General features: G+C 39.6%; 1 protein-coding gene across 1 annotated transcript in view; it reads right to left on the reverse strand.

The window, feature by feature from the left end:
* ahr2 (aryl hydrocarbon receptor 2) overlaps positions 1-22,824 on the reverse strand; it is a 70,099-nt gene extending 47,275 nt beyond the window's left edge. The window contains exons 1-2 of the mRNA XM_062414564.1: positions 22,222-22,824; positions 9,068-9,255 (exon numbers count right to left, since the gene is read on the reverse strand). Of these exons, the coding sequence (XP_062270548.1) occupies positions 9,068-9,255; positions 22,222-22,280 (247 nt within the window). The 5' untranslated portion in view covers positions 22,281-22,824. The remainder of the gene's footprint in view (positions 1-9,067; positions 9,256-22,221) is intronic.
* Positions 22,825-23,059: the final 235 nt, after the last annotated feature.

Raw genomic sequence — 23,059 nt, forward strand, 5'->3', positions numbered from 1 at the left:
ATGGGGGGGGGGGGGGGGGGGGTTGGGTTCGGGGGGGGTCGCAGGGTTCAGATAGAGGAAGCTCGACGACCTCCAGCAGCTTTAATCTGCAGGGAATAACAGACTGACTGTGGCCTGAACACTGGAAACACATCTGGAAAACGCATGGAGGAAGAAGAAGAAGAGGGAGTGTGTTTGTGTGTACAGTGTGTGTGTGTGTGTGTGTGTGTGTGTGTGTGTGTGTGTGTGTGTGTGTGTGTGTGTGTGTACAGTGTGTGTGTTTCCTGAGGCCCCGGCAGAGGAGAGGAGAGAAAGAGAAAGAGAGAAGAGAGGAGAAAGAGAAAGAGAGAGAGAGAAGGGAAGTTAAGCCTGAGCTATTATAAGACCGCAAATTACAGCTCTGCAACAACAGCCAGAAATCTCCTCTGCTCGGGCCTCCTCATCATCATCATCATCATCATCCTCCTCATCATCTACAACAACAGCAGAATGAAATGATGAAAAATGAGAAAAGAAAAAACAACAAATTATGGAAAATATGCTGCGAAAAATAGTCAAAAAATGAAGAAAAACATGTTTTTAAAGTCTTGTATCATCGTCTCGTTAAACTCTCACCTGAGCTGAAACTTTTAATTAACATGCCGTCGAAAAAGAGGAGAAAGAAAAGCAAGTGATAGAGTGAAAAGAAAGAAAAAATATGAGTAAAGAAAAAGATAAATTAGAGGTTGATTATAAGATTATGTCTCACATCATCCTTCGCTTTTAACACCTAGTCGTTAAAATCTCACCTGAGCTGAAGCTGCCTTTAATTAATACAAAAAAGTTTTTAAAAAAGCAAGTGATAGAGTGAAAAGAAAGAATAAACATGAGTATAAATAAAGTGGTGAATTAGAAACTGATTTTAAGGCTATTTTTAGATACATTCAACTTATTTTTCTTCATGATATTTTAAGTTTTAAGGCGTTTTCTGCCAGACAAAAAGGAGGAGACGGTGAAAATAAAGATGAAGATGAAGATGAGGGAGGTCTGGTTGTGAACAATGTGGCGTTGTGTGTGTGGTGAGCGGGATCGAAACCCTCGGGGCGTCAGACGTCAGATTGGAGAAGAAAAGAAAAAGATGAATACAGAGCAGTTTTTCTTTTTTGGAGCCACATCCTGGCTTTCCCATGAGCCTTTAACACGGCCGGGTCGAGAGAGAGAGAGAGAGAGAGATGAGAGGGACAAAGAGGAGAGAGAGAGAGAGAGAGAGAGAGAGAGACAGAGAGAGAGAGAGAGAGAGAGAGAGAGAGAGACGAGAGAGAGAGAAGGAGAGAGAGAGAGAGAGATAGGAGAGAGAGATGAGAGAGAGAGAGGGTGAGAGATGGAGAGAGAGACAGAGAGAGAGATGGAGAGAGAGAGAGAGAGAGAGAGAGAGATACGAGAGAGAGAGAGAGAGAGAGAAGAGAGATGAGAAGAGAGAGAGAGAGAGAGAAAGAGAGAGATGTCTGGAAATCAGAGCATCATCACAGACTGTGTCACAATGAGGAATTGAACAGAGCTGCAGACACAGAGTCGCTGTGTGATGTCGTTATGTCTGCATCCTTCCTCTCCTCCTCCAACACACACAGAGAAAGAGAGAGAGAGTGAGCTACAGAGAGAGGGAAGGAAAAAGAAAAATATACACATTCACTCACTAAAAACGATAACTATAAAGATGTGAGCCTCTGATAAACAGCTGTATGTTCCAGCTGTGTCTGCAGCTAATGAAGGCAGATATATAGATGAGCTGTTACTGCTGTATGTTGGAGAGAAAGTAGCATAAAGTAAAGTATTCTCAAGCATGTTTGCCAATGTGTAACATTCAAGGTAGCGTGGATCAAAGTATGCCAGCAAACGTTGCAATGCCGGGTTCTCCACAATGAGTTTCCTCGTGCCTCCTCTTGCCTTCTCACTGGTACTGTCTAAAGTCCTTTGCTTTAGCATCCATTCTTGGCATGCTCCTCCTCGTGTTCCTTATCCAGGTGCCTGATTCAATTTGTGGTGTTGAAACATTTTGCAGATGCTCCCCCACGAGGTTCTTTAGTGTTGCACAGACTGCAAATAGCTTGTGTTTTATCTCTTGTCTCATTTACTCTGAAGAAGTCCCACACCACCGACATGTTTGATTGAATCCGACAGCTAATGATTCAAGATTCAAAAAACTTTATAAATGAGACAGATAAAACACAAGCCATCTGCGATCTATGCAACGGGAGCATCTGCAAAAAGTTTCAACACGACAATGACGACATTGATCGGATCAGATGGGCAGAAAGCCTAGTTATCAGTATTAATACGTAGCATGTACATTAAGGTGTTAACATGGAGGATCTCAGTCTTAGTGCAACATTTTTAGGGTATAAAAACTGAATTAGTGCTACTGTTTTGGGGCTAATTAAGAGTCTTTTTAGCTGAATATTTGACTTTTATTAACTTTGCTGGCTGCTGCTTTTATGCTCTTGTGTTTTATGATGTTTTCAATAATGTAGCAATACAGATATCAAGGTATTTGGTCAAAAATATCATGATACTTGATTTTATGGATATGGCCCAGCTCTAATAGAGACTAATTATGTATGTGAGGGTTAAAAGTTTGGCTCTAAAACTCGTTTCTCATCTTTCATCCTTGGAGGTCTTGTGGTTCATTAGAAACTCCCCCCTCTCCTCCTCCTCCTCCTCTTCATGAAGACTAATCTAATTGACAAACTCCTGCTGCCATCAGCGTCTGGACGGGGCACACAGAGGGCCACACACACATCACGAGCACAGACAGTTGGTTTTTACTCGCCTGCGGACAGTCGAGCCAAGCCGAGCCGCAACAAAGGAGATGTTCATGTGTGCTGCTCGGTGGAGGGAAATGATGACAAAGGTGGTGAAGATACAGAGTCGCCTTTCTCCCACTACAGCATACACACACATATATATATATAGATAACACTCGGAGACTATTGTGAGACATTTTTAGAACGTAAAGCTATATTTTGGGGTTTGTCAGCATGTTTTTCTGTGTGGAAAAAATGCTTCTTCTTTCTTTTTTTGTTTCCAAAAGGTTGGAAAAGTTCAGTCTAGGCTCAACAGGCTAAGAATATCAAAGCCACTTCCTGTCGCTGTTCTCTCCAAAAACATGTTCAAGTCTGTCGCAGTAAAGAGAGAGTTAATAACTCTAATTATTCGTATCTTGTTGTAATATATAAAATGACCTATATCAGTATATAAAATAACCTATATCAGCTCCTCCGTAGGGTGGCTGGGCTCTCCCTTAGAGATAGGGTGAGGAGCTCGGTCATCCGGGAGGAGCTCGGAGTAGACCCGCTGCTCCTCCGCGTTGAGAAGAGCCAGATGAGGTGGCTCGGGCATCTAGTAAGGATGCCTCCCGGACGCCTCCCTGGTGAGGTGTTCAGGGCACGTCCCACCGGTAGGAGACCCCGGGGAAGACCCAAGACATGCTGGAGAGACTATGTCTCTCTGCTGGCCTGGGAACGCCTCGGGATCCCCGGGAAGAGCTGGACCAAGTGGCTGGGGAGAGGGAAGTCTGGGCTTCCCTGCTTAGGCTGCTGCCGACGTGCCCTGAACACCTCACCAGGGAGGCGTCCGGGAGGCATCCTTACTAGATGCCCGAGCCACCTCATCTGGCTCCTCTCAACGCGAAGGAGCAGCGGGTCTACTCCGAGCTCCTCACCCGATCTCTAAGGGAGAGCCCAGCCACCCTAAGGACACACCCGCCCCCCCCAAAAATGCTTGTGCCCCCCCACTTGAGGCACAGATCTCTTAAAAAAAATGACATTTATTTTTATTTTTATATTATCATAGTAGCTAATTTTATGTTGAGAAAAACTAATGTTGCATTCTTTATCATTAAAACATTACAAATATAAAGAAACAATGGTGTGATTTTGTTTGATTGATGGGAATCTACACTGCAACAGCAGAATGACCTGAATCAGTATATAAAATGATAATATCGGGATATAAGATTTTGGTCACATCGCCCAACCCAACACGTCCTGTTTTCAAAGTAAAACGCATCTTATTACAGCAGAACATGCTCTAAAAATGACTCACGATAAAAAACTAAACTGGACGACGAACAGAACCCGTTATTACATAATGAGTAATGAACCACAATGTACTTCAAATACAGTGTAATGCTTTAAAAGAAAGCTTTGAAGGAGGTAAAGTGTGTGTGTGTGTCTGTGTGTGTGTGTGTGTGTGTGTGTGTGTGTGTGTGTGTGTGTGTGTGTAGTTGTCCCCTCTGCCGTGCGAACAGGCCGCCCCGCTGTAACAACAAACTGGAGTCCTGCAGCGTTTGTTTGAGGTGGAGCGAGGGAGCGAGGGAGCGAGGGTTTCGGAGGGGAGGAGAGGGAGGAGAGGGGGAGGAAAAAGGCTGAACAGTTGAAGGAAGAGGGGCCCATGGGTGCTGCTGCAGGGGCCGCTACAGGAAATGGGTGGGGCAGCGTGGCGGTGAAGAAATGGGTGGAGGCGTGTGTATGTGTGTGTTTGCTATTATCTCTGTTCACTACTTTAGTTTCTATATACAGGTGAATATTTTGTGTTTATCTGTTTTTATTCTAACTTTTTGAAATAAATAAATTAATAAAATTGTTTATTTAACAAGCCAGACATTTTTTTTAAAACATTTTTATACATTTTTTAAAAGTAAAAATACATTTTTAATCTAACTTTCAATAAATTTTTCCTCATATTAACTTATTTTATTATTCTTTTTTATTATATATATATAAAAATCTCTTTTTTTTTTTTTTTTAATTATTTTACTCTAACATTTAATACACTTTTTCTCATATTCACTTATTTTATTATTATTTATTATATTTATTTTTTATTTCCTCTTATTTATTTGACTTCATTTTTATTTCACATTCCTATCATACATCCTCATTTTTTAAATATTTTTTTTAATATATATTTTTAAATTTTTTTCATTAATATTTTCTCTCGTGACTGAAGATGAGTGAATTCAAACAGAGAAAAAACAGAGAAAAGCAGTAAATGTTCCGTGTTTTAAGAAACTGGACGACGTCTCTGATGATAAATTGATTATCGGACCAGTTCCTGACATATTCTGGCGCGTTTTTATCTCGTTAACATGAGCTCCAACAGACACACACACACACACACACACACACACACACACACACACACACTATAACCTGTCTCCTGACAGTCGGACAGTGACCAGACTCCCTGCCTTCCTTCAAAACACTACAAAAATCTGCCAAATAATTGATGAGTCGGAGCTCTGCTGTCTGTTGCTGTTGGCAGGAAGAAGAAGGAGGAGAAGGAGAAGAAGAGGAAGGAGGAGAAGGAGTGAAGTTGAGATGAGAACATTTCCACACACTCACACACACACATATATATATATATATATATAAAAGCAGCAGAAATAGAGCGTAGCATGTCTGTGAGGGAGTTGATAGGTGCTGTTAGTCAACGCCAGTGACTCAGTGATTACTCGCCAGCGGCCTGACATTTCTGGCTCGAACTTTTTTTTTGTTAAAGTCTGAACAAAAACCCCCATTCATTCCAGCTCTCTCCCCAAAAAAAAAAAAATCCTCCGAGCCAATTAAAGTGAACGCTGGAGCGGTTTTTATTACTACAGAATTGAGCGTTTGGTGATATATCGCCTCTGATTATTATTATATCTTTTACTGCTCTGTGTTCGTGTGTGTGTGTGTGTGTGTGTGTGTGTGTGTGTGTGTGTGTGTGTGTGTGTGTGTGTGTGTGTGTGTGTGTGTGTGTGTGCAGGGGGGGAGAAAATTAGGGGTTATTATTTGTGTCGTTTATAAAATAAGTCAAATTTGATCAGCCGTTAAAGTCTTAGATACTGATTTATATTTGTATTCTAATAAAAACAAAGATTAACCATTTACATACCGTTCATATTTCAACTCATACTTACTCTCTTAAGCAATTCACATTCATAAATTCACCCATTAGTTATTAATAAATGATTAAAACACATTCATAATCACTATTTTATGATCCAGGAAAACAATAAAACATGTTTAAATGCTGTTTTTTTACATTTTAGTAACAAATACAAGTCAAATTTGTACATTTGCATCAATAAAAATGTGTATCAGCTGCACAAAAATGTATTTTATTTGCATTTTTGTATATTCTGGGGTCACATAAGGATAAAATCTGGCTATAAGAAATGTTTAAAGGGTGTTTTTATAGCTCTCACGTGTAAAACTGGGTCAAATTTGTACATTTAGACATATAAAAATGTGTATCAGCTGCACAAAAATAGATAAAGATGCATTTTATTTTCTATTTTTATATACTGTGGGTCACATTTGGGTGTTTTTGCAGCTCTCGCATGGTAAAATAGGTCAAACTAGTACATTTAGACATATAAAATGTATATCAGCTGCACATAACTTTCTATACAATATACTGTGGGTCACATTTAGGAGAAGTCCACCTAGCAGAAGTGTGTTTATGGTGTTTTTGCAGCTCTCACATGTTAAAAATGGGTCACATTTGACCTCTGAACAGTATGTAAGGCGTTAACCACAACCTCAGTTTCAGTGTCAAAGTCCTCCACTTTGTATATGACACGACATACATGAGCACATGAACACACACACACACACACACTTCCTTTACGCAACTTGTTCCCTTAAAGACAAAATGTACTCGATAAATGAACTTCCTGAGAATCAACTGATATTTAAACGTTAGACGCTGTTAAATCTGCCTCCTTAGAAACATACTGTATGTGCTGCACACTCAGAACATACGTGTGCATATAAACATGTTAACATACAGCACACAACAGGTGCACACACACACACACACACACACACACACACACACACACACACACACACACACTTCACACCTCCTCCTGTTGCTGAGGAGCTTGTCTCCAAATATACGGTAAGCCAGAAGGGCCACATTTGACATTTCACAGCGCTGCACTGATTTAGCCTCTCAGCTGGTGACTCCCACCTCCTCCTCCTCCTCCTCCTCCTCCTCCTCCTCCCTCCTTCTTCCTTCTCCCTCCTCCCTCCTTCTCCTCCCTCCTCCTCCTCCTCCTCCTCCTCTGTAAATAGGAACCTCGTCTTTCAGGCTGGATCTAATCGCTGCTATTTTCAAAAGAGGCAGCAGAACAATGTGAGGAAGCTCGCTGGGAACTGGAATAACCTCGCCGAGCTCCGAGCTCTCCCTGCGCTCATGTTGACAGAAACATTGCAAAATTCACTTTAAAAAAAAAAATGTTTTAAATAATCGGCTGATCCCCGGTAGAGGGATTTGTGTTTTCACGCAGGTTAAAAGAGCATCATTCCTCCACCGCTTGTTCCAAATCTTCTTTCTCTTTTTTGTGTGTTTTCTGTGTTTTAGACAAGCATGAAGAGCATTTATTCTACTTCTTACCACACTGTTATTTATTATATAAGTTAAACTAAATGTTGTATTTGTGTGTTGACTTCAGTCACTTGAACTTTTGGTTAATTAAAAGATTTTTTTCTTTAGTTAAAATATTAGAAATCAGCTTTTAATGTGTAATTTAATGTAAAATCCTGCTTTCATTTGTCTGGATGAGAGAATATATGAGTGCAGTTTAGATATTAACACTTTAAACTACTTTAATAGATTATTTTGTTTTTTTACTGAGTCAGTTTTAAGATAAGTGCATTTTTAAGCTTCTATTACAACAACCAGCACATTTTGATTGTGTAAAATAAACTTGTTATGCTCAGTTTTACCAGTGATACACAATGTTCAGACACATACTGTCTACTTTACTTATTTACTCACTTCTTTTAAGTTCATTTTCACACAATTTCAGCCACAACCAACAAGAAAAAACAGCTCTATTTGGTCAAATACAAAGCGTGTTATTAATACAGAGTCAGATGACGTTTGTGGAGCACAACTGTCAGCACAGAGCAGCACAGTGACACATCCGTCCTCCCTTCTGCTCTCTGCTGTAAACACACGCAGCTGTAACTGAGCAGCTGTTCTCATTTTTGGCAGAAACCTTCTCCAGCTCTCTACGTGTGCCTCTGTCTGGGTGGTCGGCAGGTTGCTATGGTTGTTTCTAAGCAGCCTGAAGGAAACTCCGACTATTTAGACTTGTGTGTTACTAAAATACTTTGTTAGAAGCCTGTTAAATATTTTCATTCCTTAAAAAATCCTCCACGTTGAACACGGAGGCCGCCACGTTAAATGGTTGCAATTTGAGAAGCGACTGTGCTGCAAAGTCTTCACAGCTTTCTATAGCGATGAGAAGATATAGAAGTGGATGAATGCAACTTCCTAGAGACCCACGGCTGTGTTTGATGCATTTAGTCGACCACAGCTGTTAAAAGAGAGTAACAGGTGCTGCTGGTTATAAGCGAGGAGTCTAAAACCAAATGCTGTGCCTTCAATCGGCCCTCAGATAAAGCTTCAAATCCACCTCTAAGAAACGTGACGCTGGATCTTCTCCGGTTAGGATGTAACGTTATAAACATCCTGCAGTTACAGCCTCTGAATATGAACCACCAAACTAAGCAAGTAGACAATCACTATAATGATCACTCTATTAAAAAGATGCTGTTTGAAGTTACACCTCTGCTTTTTTTTTCCTGGGAGGAAATTAAACAAGAGAAAGGATGTAAGTCTTCACAGTTTTCCTCCAGAAAAGAAGAGAAAGAGAGAAAGTGGTTGTATTTGATGTGTTTAATCAACTACAGCTCCTCTCTTCCCCAACCGGTCGAGGCAGATGTTCTCCCACTTTGAGCCTGGTTCTGCCTGAGGTTTCTTCCTGTTAAAAGGGTGTTTTTTCTTGCCACTGTCGCTAAGTGCTTGCTCATGTGGGAATGTTGGGTCTCTTTAAAATTAAACCTGACGAGTTCGGTTTAGAACCTGCTCTATGTGTAAAGTGCCTTGAGATGACTTTGTTGTGATTTGGCGCTATACAAATAAAGATTGATTGATTGATGATAAACAAAAGAGCGAATTTTAATTTATTAAAGACCAAACTAAGTGAGTAAATAATCCCTATATTGTTAAATATCCTCTGCTTTCTTTCCACCGACAGTTTTTCGACACTCACCGTTGAAGAAGTTTTTCACCTTCAGGTATCCAACGCTGAGCCGCAGCACGGACAGCTTATCCAGCCGAGCCCTGACCTCCTCGGTGAAAGGCAGCAGGCTGGTGAGCTTGTCCAGCTCTCCGTTGAGCCGGTCGCGGTGGCGTTTGGAAGGGTTGGACTTGGCGCCATCGGGAGGTGAAGGTTTGGGGCTGTAGACACACACACATGAAGAAAGATTTTAATATTTCATACGGTTCAGTCAGGTCACGAAGAACGCTGCCACACACACACCTCCAGGCTAAATGTGGTGTGTGTGTGTCATTTAGTTTCTGTTAGCGCTCCTGAAAAACAACAATCGAGACACTGACACCACTTAAAAAAATAAAAATAAAATAAAAGAGAGAGAGAGAGAGAGACAGAGTCATAAACATAACTAATGAACACAGTTATTAATCATCCGTGACAGTAAGTAGAGTTGGCAAGAGATCAAAGTTTTCTCTGTTAAATCACTGGCAGCAACGTTTTTGCACTCGCATGTCTAAAAAAGAGCTGAGTCAGTGTTACTACGCTTCATTAAAAACAGCATTATGGAGCCAGGCGAAGTCAGTTTACACGCTGCTTTTTAATGACTTTTTAATTTCTCACCTGCAGTAGTAATTATTAAGCTTTCATTTTTTATTATTATTTTTTTAATTAATCACACTAATCTTCCCGGCTGCTGCTGCTGGATGCCGAATGGAAAATCACAGAGAGAGAGAAACGAGCCGCTGCCATCCATCCGCTGTCGCCACGGCAACCAGGTCAGCGGAAGCGTGGTGATGTCACCTGTTTCACCTGGAGGTTTGTTTGTTTGTCACATCACCTGCGTGTGTGCGTGTGTGTGTGTGTGTGTGTGTGTGTGTGTGTGTGTGTGTGTGTGTGTGTGTGTGTGTGTGTGTGTGTGTGTGTGTGTGTGTGTGTGAAAAGGTCACATTTATTTATTTACACAACACATGAAACTAAAACAGACTTTAAGAGCTTTTAAGTTGCATCCTGTGGCTTTAGGAAGCAGTTAACAACATTGTTTCACCTTTTTCTTATTAATAGATAATGATCATTTGTTTATTGGGACCATGTATAGTGTTAAACATCTGCAGTTCCTTCAGTAGGTCAATATTATAAGAGTCATATGAAGGAAAAGAGGGAGATCTGACCTGCTTGTGGGGTTAAATTGAGGCTAAAATTTAAGTAAAGGCCAATAAATTATCAACAATTTTTATAACTTTTGAGTCATTTTAAAGAAAAAAGCTCCGAACTCTTTGATTCAAGCTTCTCAAATGAGATTATTTGGATTTTCTTTAGTTTTCTATGACAATAAATTGAATAAATTAAGAGTTTGAAGTTGCATCTTAAGCTTTAGGAAGCAGTTAACAACACTTTTCAGCATTGTCTTATTAGTAGATAATGAGAATAAAAATTATAATGTGTTTTTTTGTCTGTTACATGAGGATTAAATAAACCTCCAAAAGGCTGGATTCATTTCTATGTAAATTAATCTTGTACTTCATCATCATTTTTAGTGAAGGTCTGATGCTGTTTGGAGGTTTTTTCCATCCTGACTGTGGATGAGAATCACGATCCACCTGTATCATTTCCCACAGAGCTTATCAATCCCTAAGGTAATCAATAAGGGAATTGGTATTTATAAAATCTTATCCCTAATCCTGACAGGAGGAAATACTAATTGAGTCTTTGTTACATGATGTGTCTCCTTAACAGAGACACTATGATAAAATCATTTTCATTATTGATTGATTTATTGGTCTATAAATCGTCACATTGATTAATAATTGCAGCTCTGTTAAACAAATGTTAGAAAACTGAACAAAAATGGTTATCTTCATCCTAAAAAGTAACGTAGCACTTATAGATCGACTCAATTAACGTTTAACGAGGAGGTTTCATCGTCTCTGCTAACGAGAGGATTGGACTGACGAGCTCATGCAGTCTTATGTCCACAAACACAAACAGAGCAGAATAATTAGTGGGCAGACTTCACACTTCTGCTGTCTGTTATCTGCTCAGCTCAGAGCGTCTAGAGATGAACTGCATTACACTTCTTCTTCTCCTTTAAATAAATAAATAAATAAACATGTCTTTTAATAGTGTAAGAGTTTGAGTTCAGCTGATAAAAATGGATGAGTTTATATGTTCCAGCTTCAGTCTAATAACAGGCTGTAATCTGATCTGTTTACTTGTATTCAATCGTTGTTTTATTTACCTTCCTAATATTGTTTTGCATTGTTGTTATTGCTGTTGTTGTAAATGAGAATTCCTCCTAAAAGGTTAAATAAATGAAATAATATCAGCTTGATTCGGGCTCGATAAGACAGCGCTGTTTTGTTGTTTTAATATTTTCTTGTGTGACGAATAAAGTAAATAAACCCGGCGGCTTCTCGTCTGTAACTCAAACCAGACTCAAACCCTCGCTGCCACAGAGAGGCTTTTCTTTTTTTAAATCTTTTTTTGTTTTACTATAAGAGAAGGTGTGAAGCTGCGGAGCCCCTCAAACCGACCTCCGGAGACGTCTCTCTCTCTCTCTCTCTCTCTCTCTCTCTCTCTCTCTCTCTCTCTCTCTCTCTCTCTCTCTCCTCTCTCTCTCTCATTTATTAGTTGAAACCACAGATCAACCACACAGCCTGCTATCTGATCACAACTGGAGAGGAGGGTCTTTTTTTTTTAAGTCTCGAAACTCTTTTACTGCTTGTTTTTTTAAGGTTTTAATCCAGTCAGAGAGCTGAGGTCCAGGCACAAAAATCAGAATGGAACACGTCACATTCTAGAATGGAACACGTCACATTCTAGAATGGAACACGTCACATTCTAGAATGGACCACGTCACATTCTAGAATGGAACACGTCACATTCTAGAATGGAACTCGTCACATTCTTGAATGGACCACGTCACATTCTAGAATGGAACTAGTCACATTCTTGAATGGAACACGTCACATTCTAGAATGGAACACGTCACATTCTAGAATGGAACACGTCACATTCTAGAATGGAACACGTCACATTCTAGAATGGAACACGTCACATTCTAGAATGGAACACGTCACATTCTAGAATGGACCACGTCACATTCTAGAATGGAACACGTCACATTCTAGAATGGAACACGTCACATTCTAGAATGAAACACGTCACATTCTAGAATGAAACACGTCACATTCTAGAATGGAACACGTCACATTCTAGAATAGAACACGTCACATTCTAGAATAGAACACGTCACATTCTAGAATAGAACACGTCACATTCTAGAATGGACCACGTCACATTCTAGAATGGAACACGTCACATTCTAGAATGGAACACGTCACATTCTAGAATGAAACACGTCACATTCTAGAATGGAACACGTCACATTCTAGAATGGACCACGTCACATTCTAGAATGAAACACGTCACATTCTAGAATGGACCACGTCACATTCTAGAATGGAACACGTCACATTCTAGAATGAAACACGTCACATTCTAGAATAGAACACGTCACATTCTAGAATGGAACACGTCACATTCTAGAATGGAACACGTCACATTCTAGAATGGAACACGTCACATTCTAGAATGGAACACGTCACATTCTAGAATGGAACACGTCACATTCTAGAATGGAACACGTCACATTCTAGAATGGAACACGTCACATTCTAGAATGGACCACGTCACATTCTAGAATGGAACACGTCACATTCTAGAATGGAACACGTCACATTCTAGAATGAAACACGTCACATTCTAGAATGAAACACGTCACATTCTAGAATGGAACACGTCACATTCTAGAATAGAACACGTCACATTCTAGAATAGAACACGTCACATTCTAGAATAGAACACGTCACATTCTAGAATGGACCACGTCACATTCTAGAATGGAACACGTCACATTCTAGAATGGAACACGTCACATTCTAGAATGGAACACGTCACATTCTAGAATGGACCACGTCACATTCTAGAATGGAACACGTCACATTCTAGAATGGAACACGTCACATTCTAGAATGAAACACGTCACATTCTAGAATGAAACACGTCACATTCTAGAATAGAACACGTCACATTCTAGAATAGAACACGTCACATTCTAGAATAGAACACGTCACATTCTAGAATAGAACACAATCACAGCAGCATTCCAGAATAGAATACGTAACACTTAATTTCCAGCTGTATTCATCTTCTACTGTGCCACAATTTTTTTATTATTACGACATTTATTCTTATTTGTTATTTCCTTTCATATTTGTTTTTGTATCACTTTGTTTAACTGTGGTTGTTGTTTCAAACGTGCTACACAAACACATGTTCTCTCCCGCAGCTCTGAGACTCATTGTTTAGCAAAACAGAACAGAAACAAGTTCTTATCAATGACTCACATGTATTTAGAACACAGGTCGTCTTTACTTCTGCTTTCAGACTAAAAAAAGAAGACGAGCTGCTGCAGCTTCTAAAATAAATGTGATTCCAGCTTAAAGACTGAAAGACTGAAACATGCAGCTGTGTGTGAAATCAAGTTAAAGCAGAGAGAGTTGAGATATATTCCTCATTTATAGTTGACTTTAAATATTATAAATATACGCATAAAACGTTCATTCTCAACATTACACACTTTAAGCCACTGAGCTTACATGTGTGACTTCATACTTGCTGCCTTCCTTACAACAACTGAGCTGAAAATATAAATATAAATATTGATAATTGATTTTTTGTTAATTTTTTAAAACTAAAACGCCAAAAAAGCCAACATTTCTCACCTTAATAAGTCTCATATGATAATATTTGAATATTTGGGGGTTTTAAACAGTTTCTCAGCTATTTAAATCCTAATTTCTGACATTCTTAGAGTGAGTTTAGTGCAGATGAACAGCTGCATCAACGTTTGTGCGTCTTGCTCAAGGGCTGTGGTGCAGAGCAGCTGCTGGTTGTGGGATTGAAACCTGCGACGGAGCAGCTGCACGTCTGCTGCTTCTCAACTTAAATCAGCTTCAGATGTTCCTGCTGATGACTCCGCCGGGAATTTTTAGGTCAGGTGAGGCCAATCGTGAAGCTGTGTGTGTGTGTGTGTGTGTGTGTGTGTGTGTGTGTGTGTGTGTGTGTGTGTGTGTGTGTGTGTGTGTGTGTGTGTGTGTGTGTGTGTGTGTGTGTGCACCTGCATGACCACATACTTTCTAGGCACTGTGGACTTGACCTTTTGACCTCTTGATTACAGCTGCCTTCGAGGGTCAAAACTGTGCAATCTAAAGATGAAAAAAGCTCTAAACCCCCCAAAACTACAAAAACATCTCTTTAAAGCCACGAGAACATAATAACATCTTATATTTAAATGTACATGTTTTATAGATCTGTAAAACGGCTCTGAACATGAACTAAAATGTCTTAAAATACAACATTTTTCGCCCTCTGTGACCTTTTACATTGGTGACAGGGTGACAGACATCTCTCGGGAAATGTTCCAACTGAACAAAAATGAGGTTTTAGTTGCCAAATGTCGGTCGTTGCCAATAATAATGTGTAATTTTGCAGATGATCTTTTAAGAAAAATAACATTTCAGGTCAGAAAAAGCAGATATATAGCAGATATAGAGAATATGAGGATGTAACAGCTTCCAAAATGACTAAAGAATCCCTCTAAAGCTACACATACCTGAACTGTAACAGCAGCCTGCAACTATATATGCTCAATTTACATTAAATATAACAGACTGTGCTTTTAAAGGAGGAAAATACCTCTAACAAAACAACATAAAGAGGCAGAACAACTCCTTCCTGAACTGTAAGAGTGAAATATTTTAAATTTAAATGAATATACACAACATTTAGGTCAATTTAAACAACTAATGTGGCTTAAAGTAACATCTGGCAGGATGGATTGTGATGTTTTGTATGTGCAATTAATCCAAAAAAGGTCCCAAAAAGACTCCTAAAAGAGGCAGAATGACTGTGAATGAAGCGTCTTGTAAAATATATGTTAAAAATAGATGATTTTTATCTGCTAACTGCTCTCAGAAAGGACCAAAATGACAGATTGAGCAACTCGCGGCTGCTCTGTGAGTGAAGTTTAACAACTGTAGCTGTGATAAATACACAGAAATGAAATGATACTGCTCTTAACTCTTTCTAAACATCTTTAAGAGTGCAGGAAATGTTGTGGAGTATCTGAGCTGGAAGTGTAACATAAATGTGTAGAATGTGGTCTCTCTCTCTCTCTCTCTCTCTCTCTCTCTCTCTCTCTCTCTCTCCCTCCTTCTTCTCCCTCCTGTAAATGAGACATCTGCTTCCAATAATACTCCAGAAAAAAAACGACGTATCTGAAATCGAGGCGAGATGGCTATCGCTGCATTCCTGACGGCGCAACCCCCCCCTCCACCCCTCCTACCCCCTCCTACCCCTCCGCCCCCCCTCTGCAAGAACAATGAGCGGCCAGTGTTGTTGCTTCTAGCTTTATCTCCCAAATCTGTCCTGGAAGGGGCGTGTGTACACTCATACAGTATATATATATGATTGTGTGTGTGTGTGTGTGTGTGTGTGTGTGTGTGACGGGGGTAACGACACCTTATACCAACAAAAGAAACTATTTTTTTTGTTTGTTTATTTATTCATTCATTATTTATTTTATTTATTTTTATTTATGTTTTATTTCACACATTAAAGAAGCAGCCAATCTCAATCACTCAGCATGATTTATTTAAATTGTATTTTGTATTTTATTTGTATATATTTATTTTTAGTTTCAGACAAACAACAGTGATGTATGAATACTGGCATCTTAACAGCTTTAATTAATATCTAATATTTAATATTACATTAATTATAAGCCTGCTGTCAGTATTCATCATATTGAAACTAAGTGCAGTTAACAGTTACAGTCAGGCGATATAAACAAACTTTTATTGTGTTTTTTACAGTATTGGTGGGAAATATGGACAAAAATCTTATATTTATAACTGCTTGTGTCATTTTTCTACCACAATGTCAAAATACAAATATGACAAAAACTTGTCACAACAAATCTTTTGTTCATCATGCAGAATATTTAACTGACTATCTTTGGATTTTACACTTATATTGGGGCATTTTTAACTATTTTCTGACACTTAATTGACCAATAATCTGCAGATGAACTAGCTGCAGTCCTACTTTTGGCTAATCTGATTAATTTAATACCTGATAATCACATAAAATCCATCCTGTAAATCTAACATTACAGTAAAGCAGCAGTGCTTTGTCCTCAGTTACATCACTGTGCTGTTTGTTTGTTTTTTACATTTGTTGGTGTCGTAACCTCCAGGAAGTGAAAGTTGATGTCCGTCACATGTCAGTCAGTCATGAGAGAAACAGTGTGTGTGTGTCTGTGTGTCTGTGTGTGTGTGTGTGTGTGTGTGTGTGTGTGTGTGTGTGTGTGTGTGTGTGTGTGTGTGTGTGTTTGATACTGAAAGCTGATAACTGACACGTCAAAAATCCACCAAAAACAAAACAAAACCATCAAGAAGTACCGAAATCACAGGTTGAGCATCTCGTGTCTGCTCTATAAGTGAAACTTAACAACCGTAGTGGTGATAAATACTAAAAAAAAACAAAGATTTAAGAGGTTAAACTGATCTAAACTCTTCTAAAACATCGTCAAGAGTGCAAGAAAAGGTTGTGGAGTCGAGTATCTGAACTGTAAGAGTGAAATATTTTAAATTTAGATGAATATATGTGACATTTACGTCAAATTTAACAACTAATGTGGCTAAAAATAATACCTGGTGGGACAGTGTATGATGTTTTTATGTGCGATTGATCCAAAAAAGGCACCAAAAAGACTAAAAGAGATTTTAGACTGTTCCTCAGTGAAAAATGTCAATCGCTGCTTCCCCAAAAAGTTCAAGATGACGTCCTCAAATGTCCTCAAAGATATTCAGAGGACTCTTTACGATTAATTAGTTTGTGATTAGCTTTAAAAGTCAACAAAAAGATATTAAAAGGAGTAAAAAAACTAGAACATTTAAAAAAATTCCATATTTTAGAAGCTTGAAGCAGGAAAAATGACTCTTAACAATGAATTAATTAGTGATTAGCTTTAAAAGTCGACAAGACTTATGGTCACGCAGCTCTCGTTAAAACCTGCTTTGAAAAAACTATGTTAAATGTTGCAGGAAGTCGTTAACTTGTTAATTTTCTTGTTTAAAAAAACATTAATTAACTAATTGCTGCAGCTCTAATAAGGTTACAGCAGGTGTCCTCATATTTCTGTCCACTTTTGCTTTTTTAAATATTTGTTGGTGTGTGTGTGTGTGTGTGTGTGTGTGTGTGTGTGTGTGTGTGTGTGTGTGTGTGTGTGTGTGTGTGTGTGTTGAGATACAATCATAAATTTAACTGTTCCACCTTTACACACTTTACAATGCAGTGTGTGTACACATGAAGGTAAACTGCCTCGGGGGGGAAGACAGAGTGTGTGAGTGAGTGTGTGTGTGTGTGTGTGTGTGTTTGTGTGTGTGTGTGTGTGTGTGTGTGTGTGTGTGTGTGTGTGTGTGTGTGTGTGTGTGTTTAACAGACTCTCACACACACTCATAACTCACTCCCTCCTTTCAAAAAAAAGAAAGAAAGATAAACTCCCTGAGAAGAACTTTTCCTAAAAAACCGAGGCGAGCGAACATGGCAGACTTACGTAACTGTTTGCGTGACACTGAACTATGTTAATTTGAGTCAAGGGAGGGAGGAAAAAAACAAGCCCCCCCCCCCCCCCACACCTCCTCCTCCACCTCCTTCTTCTTCTTCTCCTTCACCGTCTCCCCTCTCTCTCTCTCCCCCCCCACCACCACCTCTCTAAAAAACACACAGAGAGACAGAAGAAAGAAAGACAGGAAAAAAGTATGTTGTGGCAGTCGAGGAGGAGGAGGAGAAAAAAAAACAAGAGCGAGAGAGTCTCAGATTACGCCATCCTCCCCTCCTCCCTCCTCCCCTCCTCCCTCGTGGAAACATTGCGTGAGTGCGCTCTCGCTCCACGTCCTGATTATGATTAATGCAGGTAGTACCACACACACACACACACACACACACACACACATTAAAACCACGGTTCTGGCATAAAAAGGAGGGGGGGTTACTTCTTTCTAAGTGTGGTTCTCAAGGGGGGGGGGGGGCTCTGTGGTTCTGTACGGAGCAGTTAACACCACGACTCGCTTGTTAAAGTCAAAAAAATGACAAACTGGTAAAAATCACAGTGAGAAAAAAAGAGAAAAGAGCAAAGAGCAGCTCTCATGTTCTAAAAAAAGGTTCTTTAAAAGCACCATGAAGGGTCACCAGTGTGCTAATTGAGCTTAATGTTTTCTAAAGGTTCTTTACAGCACTATGAATTATCTAAGAGGAACCATTTGAACTTTAAACTCTCTAAAAAATGTACTTTACAGCACCATTAAGGGTCATTGATATACTAATTGAGTCTAATGCCTTAAAGAACCTTTTCTAGAGGTTCTTTACTGCACTGAGAATAATCTAAGAGGAACCATTTGAACATGAAAAGTACTTAACAGCATCATTAAGGCTCTATAATCTACATTTTAGCATAATACTAACACCAACTCTCTTAAAGAAGTACTTTAAAGCACCATTAAGGGTCACTCGTGTACTAATTGACCCTAATACTTTCAAGAACACTTTCTAAAGGTTCTTTACTGCACTGAGAATAATCTAAGAGGAACCATTTGAACATGAAAAGTACTGACCAGCACTATGATCTACTTTTTGAGCATAATACCAACACCAACACTCACTTAAAAAGTACTTTACAGCACCATTAAAGGTCCATGATATATTAATTGAGCATAATGCCTTAAAGAGCCTTTTCTTAAGGTGCCATGGAGCACCATGAACAGTCTAAGTGGAACCATTAGAACACGGTGCACTGTGTTAGAGTCTAAAAATAACCATTGGAGCATTTATTGAAAGTCTAGAATAATCTATTAAATACGACTGCAGCCAACCAAAGAAAATGTTCGTCAACGGGGAAATAAAATGAGCACTTTGTTGTTTAAGTGTAACATAAAGGTTCGTAACAAAGAGACAAACATGCGGCCTGCAATCTCTGACAGGAATCACACCACAGTGATGATCTTCAGAAGAAGTTAACGGCTAGAACACGTCAGCCCTAGAGAACCATTTGACCATGGTGCTATACCAGAAGGTTCTAGTAGGAACCATTTGACCATGGTGCTATACCAGAAGGTTCTAGTAGGAACCATTTGACCATGGTGCTATACCAGCAGGTTCTAGGAGGAACCATTTGACCATGGTGCTATACCAGAAGGTTCTAGTAGGAACCATTTGACCATGGTGCTATACCAGCAGGTTCTAGGAGGAACCATTTGACCATGGTGCTATACCAGAAGGTTCTAGTAGGAACCATTTGACCATGGTGCTATACCAGAAGGTTCTAGTAAGAACCATTTGACCATGGTGCTATACCAGAAGGTTCTAGTAAGAACCATTTGACCATGGTGCTATACCAGCAGGTTCTAGTAAGAACCATTTGACCATGGTGCTATACCAGCAGGTTCTAGGAGGAACCATTTGATCATGGTGCTATACCAGAAGGTTCTAGTAGGAACCATTTGACCATGGTGCTATACCAGAAGGTTCTAGTAAGAACCATTTGGCCATGGTGCTATACCAGAAGGTTCTTGTGAGAACCATTTGACCATGGTGCTATACCAGAAGGTTCTAGTAAGAACCATTTGACCATGGTGCTTTACCAGAAGGTTCTTGTGAGAACCATTTGACCATGGTGCTATACCAGCAGGTTCTAGGAGGAATCATTTGACCATGGTGCTGTACCAGAAGGTTCTAGGAGGAATCATTTGACCATGGTGCTGTACCAGAAGGTTCTAGGAGGAATCATTTGACCATGGTGCTGTACCAGAAGGTTCTAGGAGGAACCTTGTGTACATGCTTTAGAGCACTTTACCACTTGCAGTTTAATTAGAACCATAAAAACATTCTGTGGCAAACCTTTATAAATAGTTCTTTACATCAGTATCAAATGTCACTGGAGGAACATTTGTGCACGGTGCATAAGGGAACCAGTCTAAAGGGTTCTTTACAGCACCACTGAGAGTCTTGGAGGAACTATTTGAGCACGGTGCTTTAAAGGAGCTCTCTTTAAAAACAGGATCTTTTTCAGCACCATTAAAGGTCTCCGGAGAACAATTAGGACATTTTCCATAAAACTTTTAATATGCATTTAGAGAACCTTTACAGCACATTAAGAACATATAAAAAAACAGCTGAACACGGTGCTGTCAAGAATGCGCTAGAACAGCCTTCATAACACAATGAAGTGTTTATAAAGAAATAATTGAGGAACATTAGCTTGGAGAACGTTCCTGAACAGTTCTTTACGGCTCTGTTTCAGGTCTACTGAGAACTGTGCCATCTGTTAAAGGTTCTTTGCATAATAAAGGTGCATTTTATAACTATTTTGGACCAATTTGAGCACAGTTTAGTTTTGTGCTGAGTCATTTCTGATTCCTTAAAGCACAATAACACGGTTAAGAGTGTATAGTTTAGTAAAGAGTGTATACAATGTTCTTTAAAGTACCTTAAAGGGTCTACTATATAAAGATTTAGACTAATGGACAGTTGATAAAGTATTGGACTGTACTAACATGCTTTGATAATGTTTAATGGCCTCTTCTTTAAGTTTAATACCTTATTATCTAAAGGTAATGTACCGAAACTAATGTATATGTGACGTAAAAAGGTTGTTTACTCTTCAGTCCAGTAAAAAAAAAAAGGTGCTTGGATTTTCTTCATCTAGCAGTCCTCTTGGCAGGTAAGTCAAAAAGTTAAGTTTTTAGACACTGGGGTACTGTTACAGTCCCCCCCCCCCCCCCCCCCCCCCCCATTTGATCCATTTCCTCCAGCATAAATAACTCCCAAAATGGGATCCAGAGACCTCCTGAGGTCCTTGTTGGAGTTCAAAAAAGGTCCTGAGAAACACTTACATCATGATTATCATTATTTCTGACATAAAACAAGACAACAAAGAAGCCTAACAGTCCTGTGAGCATTGTTATAAAAAGAGTAAATAAAACACAGGCCTCTGCTGCTGCACATAAATGCCCGAGGAAGGATTTTCTGGCACTGGAGCGATTGTCAAATTGTGAAAACGAGATGCAGCTTTAACACAACTTCACTTAAAAATCATAAGTAGCATCGGAAGAAGGTGTTGTGATGCTTTCTACTGATGTGGGGTTTCACTCTCTCTGCTGTTAACCTCTCCCACCTCTGCCCATAAAAAAAACCTGCAAAGATCATAACTTCCCATTCAATACATCAGCTCAGAGGGGTTTCTGGAGAGGACAGCAAAGTTAAATGAGTTTCTACAGCGTTAACGCACAGAGACCATCAGTCTGGGAGGCCCAGCTGTCTCAGATGGTATAATTAGATTAAAATAATACTGAAGCAACAGTTTTCTTTTATTTTCCATGCTGGATAGGCCTTGCAGTGTTGTTGGACTTCGGTACTTCACATTACCTCGGTCTGGCCAACATTGCATAACCACAGCAGGGAAAATAGACTTTATGGCCTTATGGATCCAACTAAGGACAATGTAGCTACTATTGCAAACACAAGAGTGCAACTTATAACCCTACTACACCCTTATATTACCAGGTAACACAGGCTGTAATCCATACTGGGAGACTTTTCTAGAGATGTTTGCACAGCTGTAATCGCATAAAACAAGAGTAGCAAAAATAATGCGTAGCTTTAAATGTTGTTTACCTGACGTTTAGGGGGGTAAATAGCACAATAATGCACATTACAGTGCAGCAAATGCATCATACAGTCACTTCTGCATTGAATTGCAACGTGTTACGTGTTGTTTGAATTCACACCTTACGTTTTTTAAAGTGAAAGTATGAGTATTGTGGTATCAGAGTAGTAATAATAGTAGTATGATAGAAGTATTACAGTAAATTACAATGGGGTAACTCCACAGTGCCTCACAGCAACATTGTACACGTAAAGTAGCGATCATAAGTTGATACAAGTACACTACAAAGTCGCTGTTTTATAGTTTAAAAAAGTAGAAACAACGTGGATAATATGAGGATTATTAACAATGTTGGTTTACTCACATTTTCTGGACCGGCTTCTTCCGTTTCTTCACCGCGTAGAGCGCCGTGTTCCCCAGCATGCTGAAGAAGTCCGAAACCAACACAAGTAAAGGAGGAAAAGTTGCTTTGTGAAGAAGAAGTGTTTTTTTTAAAAGGTGTAGATCGAACTTGTCCAAGAAGACTCACATCCCCACCCTAAAAAAATGTTCAGTATAAAATAAAAAACAGCCAAACAAGCGGCGGTAAAATCCCCTTTCACGTCTCCTGTCCTCCGAGCTTGTAGGAGAGGAAAAGAAAAACGACTTTTTGTTTTCTTTAGCGACTCAAAACGTTAATAAACTGTCACAGCTTTTCATTTTCGCACCGTTCACGTATTTCCAAGCCGGTTCACCGCGTTAAAAGTCACTTTTTAGACGCTTAAAAAGAAAGAAAAAAGAAAAAAAAGAAAGACGAGCCTCGGAGGATTTTTATGTAAGTCCACTGCGTGCGCGTCACCCCCGTTGTGATTTGACAGAGCTGCTGCTGCGGCTGCGCGCTCCCGTCGCGGTTTGTGTGTGTGTATGTGTGTACTTTAGAATGTGTGTGTATATGCATGTGTGTACTGTAGAATGTGTGTGTAGTTTAGAATGTGTGTGTATGTATGTGAGTGTGTGTGTGTATGTGTGTGTGTGTACGTGTGTGTGTGTACGTGTGTGTACGTGTGTGTGTCTGTCACTGTAACGCGAGAGCGGAAATATTTAAGGTGGTCCGAATGTGGGCCAACACAGAACGACACCGCAGACTGGGAATGGCAGGAAAAAACGCATTCCAACCGGGAAGACCTTAAAAAAAAGAGAAAAAAATGACGGATCGTTTTCAT

This window comes from Scomber scombrus, chromosome 24 (assembly GCF_963691925.1).
Source record: "Scomber scombrus chromosome 24, fScoSco1.1, whole genome shotgun sequence".
NCBI lineage: Eukaryota > Metazoa > Chordata > Actinopteri > Scombriformes > Scombridae > Scomber > Scomber scombrus.